The sequence below is a fragment of the Capra hircus genome, chromosome 4, assembly GCF_001704415.2.
Source record: "Capra hircus breed San Clemente chromosome 4, ASM170441v1, whole genome shotgun sequence".
NCBI classification, from domain to species: domain Eukaryota; kingdom Metazoa; phylum Chordata; class Mammalia; order Artiodactyla; family Bovidae; genus Capra; species Capra hircus.
In genome coordinates, this window is record NC_030811.1 from 89,123,941 (window position 1) to 89,134,677 (window position 10,737).

The following is a 10,737-nucleotide window of genomic DNA, read 5'->3' on the forward strand; positions in this document are numbered from 1 at the left end:
AGAGGATGAGATGGTTGAATGGCATCACTGACTCAGTGGACATGAGTTTGAGTAAACACTGGGAGTTGGTGATAGACAGGGAAGCCTGGTGTGCTGCAGTCCATGGGGTCGCAAATAGTCAGACACGACTGAGTGACTGAACTGAACTGAATGTTCATGTTCTGGGCTGTGGGCTCAGGATGCAAAGATGAATAAATAGAGTCTTCCTTCTTGTGGAACCCATATGCTGACTGGAAAGAAAAGTCCACCCATTTTAAGATGTGATACCTTGTGGTCATTGCTGTGATGGACAGGTCTGTGCAGTTTGAGGAACCCAGGAATAAAAACTTCTAGTTATTATTCAGAAGCTTGCATATTGCTATGTCTTCTGTAAGTAGTTATACCATCTTAAAGGTGTGTGATTGCATCTTTAAAATGTATTCCCTGTATTTTCTTGGGATTTCCTACATCATCTGTCAGTTCCCTGGGAGGCAGAGGACCTAAAAGTTAAGAGTAGGGAGCCTGGAGGCAGACAGACCGGGGCTGTGGTTTACTTTTCAGCTGGGTGAATCACTTAAAGGAATCACTTACTCTCCCACCTCCAGGGAAAAGTGTGCAAATGCAAGGATTAAATATGATGCATGCAACTCATTGTGCTTGGTGCCTGGCATGCAATGGGTGCTCAATTATAGGTGACTGCAGCTTTGGGGTGGTAGTGACAGAAACTTGTTTATAGTAAGCGTCATGGGACACACACAGAGGTTTAGTTTTTTTTTTTTTTTTTCTTTAAAAAAGAAGTTTATTGTTATAAAAAGAGCCTAAACATATAAATACAATATAAATATGCCTTTAAAAATATGCATAAGTTAGCAAATTTTTTGAGGTAAGCCTACACATTTCAAGAAATGATTTGGCTCCAAAACAATAAGGACGTTCAAGCCGCATAGCCATTTTTACGTTGCTTTTTCAAACCAAATACATAAAATATTTCAAGTGGCACTTCATAAAAATATAAATACCTATCATGTATATAAATTAACTCAAAACCACATATTTAAATATCAATAAATTAAAGATAAAATAGTGTCCTAACGCTCATACTTTTAGTTCTTCATAGAGAACAACATAAGTTATGTGCCCAGTGGACAGGTTTCTGACCAGAGGAGGGAATGCCCAGGAACTACCACAATCATGGGAGCCGCAGCTACTTCATCCGAATAGCTCTCAGGCTGAACTGCAGGAAATTCTCAAGGCTTCTCAGGATGATGATAACCTTTGCGTTCTTTACCCACTCGTTTGAGGACTGCATCTTCTCCAGCATGTCAGTGTTTGTGGCTGGAGTGGTTATTAGACCTGCGATCTTTACATGAAGAGAACACAAAACAAAAGGAATTGTTTAAATATTGAAGAAGTCTTTTGCAGTGGAGAGGTGGGAAGATGTTCAAACAAATTTGGAGTGAAGGAGCAGATTGGGGCCGCTGTCCTTGACTCGCCCAGATAGGGGGAGGTCCCTCTGCTCTGAGCCCACCCAGCATGAGACCCTCTCACAGCAACTGAGCTCTAATACTTTTTGCTGCTCTGTCTCTGTTAGACCATAAGCATCTCACGAGCAGCCATCGTATCTTACTTGTCTTCTGTCATGCTAAACAGTGCCTGGCACAAAGTTAGAATTCAGTAGACGTATGAAGAACTTTTAGTTAAAGGCATTTTAATGGGTTCTTCGGGGGCCTCTAACTCTAATACATTTCTTTGGCTTTGCTCTCACCCATCCATCTGACATCTATTAAGAGTCAGCTGCTCTGGTGGCGTAAAGAGGATTGGGAAACATTTTTGCATAGACCCACTGACTTGGAGTTAAGTCGTGGTGGAAGGCCTTGCACCTCCACCTGTGATCCTGGAGCACTGCAACCTCAGCCTCACTAGGCGCTTGTTAGAAATGTGAGTCTCAGGTCTCACCCCAGACCTGTTGAGTCAGACTCTGCACTGTAACAAGATCCTCTGGGAAACTTGTCTGCACCTTCGAGGGGGAGAAGCCCTGGTATTAGGCACACAGCTAGGAAAGGGAGGCAGTATTAGCACCCATGCGCCTGCTTCTCCTTCTCTCTGCGCTTTGGCTCATCTGCAAACTGTGCCATCAAACTTATACTATGTGGTATTTGAATGGCTAGCTGGTAGTGACCAAAGCCCTTGGTACCTGCTCTTCCAGCCTTTAGCCTTTTCTCTGCATTAACTCCTTGGCAAAAGAGTAAGGGAAACAAGTTGAAACTACCATAATAATAAGAATGTCATCTGGCAATCTTAAATAATTTTTGTGCTCTCTGTTCTTTGTTACTATGGGTTGTTACTTGAGGTTGGATATGCTTCCTTCTGCCTCTACAGATACTTTCCCCCCTTATTTCTTAAACTTTTAGAAGTTGATGTTAAAACTCTCCCCCTTAACTGAGTTTTAAATATAGTTATTGATGTCATTTGCAGAAGACAGGAAAAAGAAAAAGCTTTAACTACCAGGAAATATTTGTCAGGTCTTTTCCTTTACACACAGCCATCGCTTTTGAATTGGCTTTGCACTGCCGAGTTGTCTAGGCTGCCTTCTTTGAGTCAGGCAAGGGGACACTCACCTTTTCCTTCAGGATCTGGATCAGTGTTCTGATACTGCTCTGCAACTCCATGACAGTTTCCTGATTTCCCTCAAACTCGTTCTGGAGGAAGTCCAGGTATATCTGATACTCCAGAAGACCAGCAGTGGTTTTGATCAAGCAAATCGCCTAAGAGGAAAGACGGTGGGAAAATTGGTTATTGCCAGCAAGGCATAATTGATTTTAGAAATTTAAATTGCTATGATTCAACAACTTCTGCCTGTTCCCCTCCAGGGAACTTCAAGTACTTCTTAAGCATCATGTTTTGAGACATTGAACAGCATCAGCTGCCCCATTTAAAATACCTGCACAACGAGAGGCACCACTTAAATGTTTCCCAAAGCCCAGTAGATGCTAGATTATGGCAAGGGGCCATCCTCTGTTACACCCCATAATGCTCTTCCCTCTGGCTGCACTCCTGCCTTTGTCAATGTCCGGGTGAAACCTCCTTTTATGAAATAATCAGAAGTCAGTGGAGCTTACTGCACTGTCTGAAGGAGAAGGGTGTAGAGAATGATCTCGGCAGGGAGGGCAGGCCTAGATCCTGCTAAGGGCAGCCAAAGAGGAGAAAGGTTCCTGGACCACCTTACCCACGATGAACTAGCTAAACCTCTGGGGTTTCCTAACACTTCACAGTGGTGAAAATCCCAGCCCAGAGGCGCTATATTTGACGAAGTTGTTAAAAAGTAAGTTGCCTTTAATATCATTTAAGTTGGCCTCCTCGTGAAATCTACATGATGTTCTTTATATTAATCCCCTTCTTCATTGCCTGCCTGGTCTTTATGTAGACAGATGCTTCATGCAAAAGGAAGAATTTTTGACTAGGGAGTAGTGAAAAGTGAACGTAATGCATTTGTACCTGATTGAACCCAGATTGGAAGCATCCATCTTTTTCCTCCATTTTTGGAAGTTTCAGCTTATTTTCTGCCAGTGTCTCCTTGCTGTTTTCACACTCGTCATTCTTTTCACATATCTGGGAAAGAGTATCAGAACCGTTATCTTATAAATGCCCCTAAAACTCACACCACTAGAGGGCTGATGCATGATCTGTCATGGCCAGGAAGTTCTCTAAGAAAAGTGAAGTCACAGTCCATTAGCACCCAGGCAAGTGAGCTCTACAGAAGATGGGCACACTTGGGTTCAGTTCTAGCCTCACCTGTGACTTCATGGTTATTACCTATTCCCAGTCTCAGTGTCCCTATATCTGCAAGTTGGGGGTAATGAAAAACCTCCCCATTAAGTTTATTGTGAGGACAAAACAATATTTTATAAAGTGTCAGCACATAGTAGGTAACATAATAAATGATGGAATTTTGATAATAATTGGATAAATATAATTTGAGCCAGAATTATATGTCCCAGCTGGAAGGATCTTTCAGATCATCTAGTCCAATTCCATAATTTTACAGATGGAGCCCAGAGGTGCTGAAGAATTTGCCCAAGATCACAAAGCTTGTCCAGCAGAATCAGAGCTAGATTTGGGACTCCCAGTTGCCTCTCCTGTATTATTTTCTTTTTACCAAAGCAGAGCCAAACTACCTTACATTTAAAGCCTGGGAGCTGCTGTAGCCTATGGGTGATTTTGCCACTTTGGTGGACTATCAGGTATGCGTCTTACATGCCAGAATGACTTTGGGGAGTCCTTAACCACTGGGCTGGCATGACCTAAAAGTACTGTGACTGTCCTGAGAAGCTGAACAGTCATTTCAGGTGGTGCTTTTTAATCCTCCTAAAGTCCAAATCACAAAAATCATTGGCAGACCTTATTTTTTGGTTATGGAAAAGGAAATCCTGAGAGGCAGTGTGATCCACAGCTCATGCCAAGAATGGAGCTGAGAATGGGCCAGGGGGGCAGGGATCCCAGCCCCACTGTATATTTTCCAGGATGAAAAGGAACCATCTGAGACCAGCAGCAGGGGAGAAATTACAGGACATAGTCTGCCCCTTTGGCTTCAAGTCTGAACTGCCTCCAAACCCAGCAAAGACCTCCCAATGCAGAAGCCCCCATTCACATCCAAGAGCAAGGAAATAGATGCCCACATGGGTGCTCATCACCCTGGAGCAAGCCTACCCACCTCCTTTCTTATTGCAGAGATTTTGTCGACGATGTGCTTAATGAGAGCTTCGGTTTTTTCTGGAGTGGTCAGAAGTAGTCTGCTTGGGGTGGTGTCATTTTTGAAATCTTCTCCCAGGGGACCCGGGGTAGGGAAAGCAGAAGTCATCACCAGGAGCAGCCCCAGGGAGACAGCGAGTGGACTGAAGGCGCCTGTGACAGAGCGGAGGGAGAGCAGCCAGTGAGCAGACTGCGCCGCTGGGGGAGCTGTGCTTCTGGCTGCTGGCCGCCCGCCAGCCCTCCCAGCAGCGGACACACACCCCCCTCCCTCGCCGCACGGCTGCCAGGCAGTTCCTGGGCTAAGGATTTCCTTCACTTACTTGTGAAGAGGGAGTTCATAGCTGGGTTCCTGGAGGGCTGATGGAGCTCTCTTTCGTTCCTGGTGGGCTCGAGGGCAGACTGAGTCTCAGACATCCCCGGTCTCATATTTATTGGGGGTTGAGACTCTAATATTGAGACTCATGGGAAAATCCCACATTTGATAAATCTTTGTTGGAGGGTGGGGGTGGGGCCAGAGCGGGTGGGGCTGATTGGAAACCTTATTAAGATTGCTCAATGTGACGTCCTTTAGCATCACAGGAATCAAACCAGGGCAAAAAGTGCCGCGTAGAAGCTTAGATCATTACCAAAGCTAGTCCTCAGAAGCTGGATCACTCTTTCTTTACTTTTTTTTTTTAGTGACTCAGCACATTAGCATGTCTTGAGAAAAAGTAAAGCTGAAATCATGCACAGAGTTTTAGAGGGGGTAGCTAGTGGGGAGAAGCTAAGGCTGACTATGATTTTAAAAATATTTTAATTACCACTGATTAGGCTTTAGTATTCCAGTTTATTTGTATTTGTAAAAAACCTAAGATGTTCTGACCTCTGTTTCCTCAGACCACTCCATAGCCTGCTGGCCTAGGATTACAAATAAGATACTGTGAGCCTCTCCACCCCTTCACTCCCTCAAAAAGGATACCGTGAGCCCTCAGCAGTACTGCTATTTCCTGGCTCTCACTGTGGCCAGCTGTTGCAGAACCTCCTGACTCCCCCCAGATCTTGTGCACTTTCTCTAGGAGTCTCCAGGTGCAGTGGGGGTTCACACATACATGCCACTGCGAGGCACCCGCCAGCTTCCTCCTCACCTGCGCCTGCTTACTTGGGCCAGATCAGTCACAGCCCTGCTCATTCCCTAGTGGCCTTTTGGGGATGCTCCCCATGAAGACCCTGATCTCTGTCCAAGGAGGTTGTCTTGTGCTGCTGGTGCTACCCCTACCACTGGCTATAGGATGATCCTGCTCCCACTGAGAGGGCCCTGGGTGGGTGCTGGGTCTGCTGGTGCCCTCAATTTACCAACACCCACTGGGTTCAGGGTAGAAGTAGGGAGAATACCACTCACCTCTTTGGTAGGATGTCAGAGGAGGATCTTGTGGCATTTTCTGGAGCTTATGTTCATAGCTGTATGACTTGATTTGAATCCAGAGGCAACTGAGAAGAAATCTACTGATAGAACAGGACTCTGGGTTTGGAATCACACTTCCCCTGGAATGCCTCAGGCTTCCATGTTGGGTTGAACTTGTAGAGGCTTCCTCGGTCCTTATAACATCTTTTGCAAGAGGGTCCTTGGTTTCATGCAAATGATCTGTATACCAAGCCGTTCCCCCCAGTTTCCCAAATACCCAGACAGCTCAGAAGATTGGTTCCAGACTGAAAGTAGGACCCTTGTATGACACCAGGGGAAAAAAAGCCCTCTTTTTTTGTATGTTTTGTTTACAAAACACAGTGTTAACATCACAATCAACTTCTTTGCTTTGCAAAGAGGATCTTGTCAGGATTGCTAAAACAGGGACCTCAGCTAGGGTATTTAAAACACAAATCGATTTACTTAAGTTTTGTTTTGTGCACAACATGTTGGGACCTGCCTATTGGGGAACGTGAGGTCATTCATTCTTCCACTGACTTTCTAAATAGAGAGGCAGATCCTGTAGTGGTGGTAGCCTGGTTTGGAGTTTGAAAATGAAAATGGGAGAGGACGGCTGAATGGTTTCGCTTTTAGTACTCTTGGGTCTTGAACTACTCAGATGCCCCCAACCAAGCCTCCTGTACTGAACGAAACCACCACTCCTGGCTCCCCTGCAATGCACGTGCTAGGCCTCTGTAGTGTGGGACTGCTTCTTCTCGTATTTCCATTTTTTATAAAATATGACTTAGTAAATTTCATACAGTGAATCAACAGCATACAGATTTTTTTTTCAATTAGAAGTTTTAAAAATAGGAAGTGCATGATAACATGTTGGGACAGAGCATTAGGGCAGCATGGGAGAAGTTGGTCTCCTTCCTTCCCAGCTCCTCTTCCCAGAGATAGTGCCCGATCTATGGTGTTTTCAACTAAATCCTCTGTTACCCTAATCTGGTGAAGTGTTCTTGGCGACCTACATACTCATCTCTGTGTTTACATTGTTGGTTCATATATTGTGTACACACACACTTGTACACATGTATATACACACTATACTTTCCCATTGTCTAGATGATGCTGAGGCAATTTCCTATGGTCAGGTACACGGTAGAAGCACTGGCTCTTGAGTTCACATAGCTTGGCTTTAAAGCCCAGCTCTGCCACTTGCTGTCTGACCCTGGCTAAGAAATGCCAAGGATCTGTGCCCCTTGATTGCTCATCTATAAAACTGGGATAATAGCAGTTCGCTGTGGTGAAGACCGAAAGAGATGATTGTGTGAAAAATCCCTGGAGCATGGTAATCCTGCAATTAATACTTGCTCTTTGTAACATTCCTTGGCCCAGGGTCTCTGGTTTGGAGAAGTCCTCCAGCCAACTGTGTCAGGCAGTCCATGTGGAGCCTTGCTTATGAATGAGCCAGACTCCTGTGCCAGTGGTCAGCTAGTCTCCCAGTCTTTTCTCCTCTGAAGAAATCAAATGCATGTTTTTTGAAAGTTAAGTAGAAGATGAAGAAAAAAAAAAAAGTGATTTCCTCTCTCTCTTTCTCTCTCTTAATGGTGAACCTGGTCTGTCAGTTTCGGTAATGAGCCTAGCTTGTATCTTGTTGTTACACTGTTTTCCAGGTTTTCTGCTAAGTGTTTTTATGACCGAAGGTCTTAGCCTTCCCCACCCACGATCATCATCAATCATCATTATTCAAAATCTTGAAAGTGACCCTTGACTGTGAAAGAGTCTGACTTAATCTCAGATCTTGTGCTTCTGGCAGCCCTGGAAGGGTGAATTGTGTGTGGATGGTGAGGTTGAGAGGACACTGTTGGGCACCACCTTACACACTGTTAGCATCTAGGGTCTTTATTAATATCCTGGCCTTGGGTTGCCATTTGCTTGTTGGAGAAAAGGGTTCTTTGCTCCAAAGCATTAATGCAACATCCGTAACTCCACCATGATAGCTTCTGTGCTTTGGTTCTCAGTGGATTTTCCCCTTGGAGAGCTCATCCCTCATATTTTAACATGTACAAATGATTAGGAAAGGCCATGCTGTCAGCATTTATTAACTAATAATAGCCTCAACTGCTGGATTGCACCATTACTGATTTGAAGTAACTACCAGCTGAGACCAAGAGAGGCCTGACAGATAGGGAGAAGAAGGAAAACACCAAGGAACTTTGCTTCCTCTACCCTTATCTAGGCTGGCTGGTCCTTTCTGTGCCCCTTAGAATTACTGCCTATGACTGCCCTCCTACATGTTGGTGGAATCCAGTTCAGAGAGTCCATCAGTGCATTCAAAGTGAAGGGGAAAAGTAACTGCCATTCAGTATTAAGCTCCCAGGAAAAGAGATGGCGTCCACATCTCACAGGTTAACATGTGGAGTTGTGCTCCGGTGTCTTTATTCTAGTGGGTAGGGTTGCGTTGGTTCTGTGATTTAGCAGGAGGGAGTATCCCAAGAAAAAAGAGAAGTCACTGCCTGCTTGAGAACTTGCAGTTGCTGTCAGAACGCAGTTTCACTTGTCACTAAGTCCTCAGAGTCTATAAACCGAAACAGTGGGTTATTTAGCAGCTCCTTCCGGGACTGAGTCCCACTGAGCAGACCAGCCAGGCCTGTAGGGCTCTGGGAAATGTCTTTGCTTTGAGAAAAGTGGTGGTATTACTGGGAGTGAGAATATTAGGGACATGCAGTGCATCTACTTGGAAAGGGCTGGCTGCTTTTGGAGGGGGGCCAGGCCTGGATACCAGAGCTCTGGGTGCTTCCCAGGCCAGCCCAGCCTCTGTCCTGGCCCTCACGACCTCAGCTCTGACATCCTGCTGCAGCTCCTAGCGACTTCTTGGTCCGGCCTCAGCTTTTGGAGGGCAGAGGTGTGCAGGGTTGTTAGCGTCTCCCCCTGTTAGGAAGAGATGCGGCTGCTGTGCCAGGTTTCTGATCCACAGCCGTGCAGAAGGAGGCAGGCTATCTGTTCTGGGCCCTCATTGTTTTGGAATGTGCTGAGTTATCGTCCCCTGCTGAAGTGGGAAATCCCAGGCATTTTAGGAGGGAAGTGGCCTCTCCTGGAGCAACCATGTAGACTCCCCCACCTTGAGGACGAGCCCTCTCCCCATGTCCCTCTGGTCTCTGGGCTTGGAAGAGCGTGCCCAGGAAGCTGCATTGGTGAGGAGATCTTATTTGATGCTCCTGAAGGAGCCCACTGCTCTGCACCCCAGGGCTGGGGAGGTTCCCCTGGGCTGAATTTCAGTGCTTTATCTCTTTTCCATCTGTAGGGTTGACCTTCTTTGTGGCTGCTGGTTCTGCTTTACTATTAGGAAATCAGCTCATCAGCAAGGAGCACTGAGTTAATTTATTCTCATGAGTTATTTGAACCATCTTTGGTTTCTCCAAAGGTCTCAGTTCTCTTGAGTTCAGTGTCATAGAAACTAAGCATGTAACACCATTGGCTGGTTCCTTCTACTCTTTTCCCTCAAAATTAAACTAGTAACCCATTTGAAAGCATCACATGTAATGGTTAAGACTAGGGGATTCTGCTATGACGTATTTTACCTCTCTTCCCTGCCCTTTTGGCTACTTATTTGCAAAAAAGAGACTCTCTTTGTCTCTCTAAATTATACCTTAACGTGTGTTCTCCTTAGCAAGCTGAATCCATGAAAGTAGGGAAAGTCTCTCTAATCTTCTTGATGAAATAATTTCCATGAAATTCTTTGGACATTTTGAATGCTCTGTAACTGAGCCATTGGGGTTTATTACTTCTCAAAGCAAGATCCACCTTGATTGATCAAAAATATCACAGAAGTAATAAGGTAAGCAGGTAATAAGGTAAGCAGGTAAGGTAACCAGGTAAGCAGGTCAAAGAGCCATAGGTAATTTTTTTATTATTCCTCGAAGCAAGATCCACCTTGATTGATCAAAAATATCACAGAAGTAATAAGGTAAGCAGGTAAGGTAACCAGGTAAGCAGGTCAAAGAGCCATAGGTAATTTCTTTATTATTCCTCGAAGCAAGATCCACCTTGATTGAATAAAAATATCACAGAAGTAATAAGGTAAGCAGGTAAGGTAACCAGGTAAGCAGGTCAAAGAGCCATAGGTAATTTCTTTATTATTCCTCGAAGCAAGATCCACCTGGATTGATCAAAAATATCACAAAGTAATAAGGTAAGCAGGTAATAAGGTAAGCAGGTAAGGTAACCAGGTAAGCGGGTCAAAGAAGTAATAAGGTAAGCAGGTAATAAGGTAAGTAGGTAAGGTAACCAGGTAAGCAGGTCAAAGAAGTAATAAGGTAAGCAGATAAGCAGGTAATAAGGTAGGCAGGTAAGGTAATCAGGTAAGCAGGTCAAAGAGCCATGGGTAATTTCGTCAAGCTACTGAGTTATGGGTGTGAGAATGTGTAGTGAGGAATCCTTGACTTACAGGCCTATTGCTGCAGCTCCAGGTGGTGCTGTCCTCACTGGGGCCTTCGAGGCCTGGGCACCCAGGCAGCTGGGCTGGTGGTCTGCTGGCACTTTGGTCTGCCAGGCCTGCAGCTTCTCCTGTGCTGTGGGGCCTCCACAGTGGTCTGAGTCTCTCAAGGGCTCCATGGAATGAT

The 10,737-nt window shown here is 45.1% G+C and overlaps 1 protein-coding gene across 1 annotated transcript; it reads right to left on the reverse strand.

Annotated features, from left to right (window-relative positions):
- IL6 (interleukin 6) lies at positions 1,184 to 5,067 on the reverse strand. Its single transcript, NM_001285640.1, is given in 5 exon segments — positions 1,184 to 1,339; positions 2,598 to 2,744; positions 3,475 to 3,588; positions 4,691 to 4,881; positions 5,049 to 5,067. Coding segments are annotated over 5 exon segments (627 nt in total).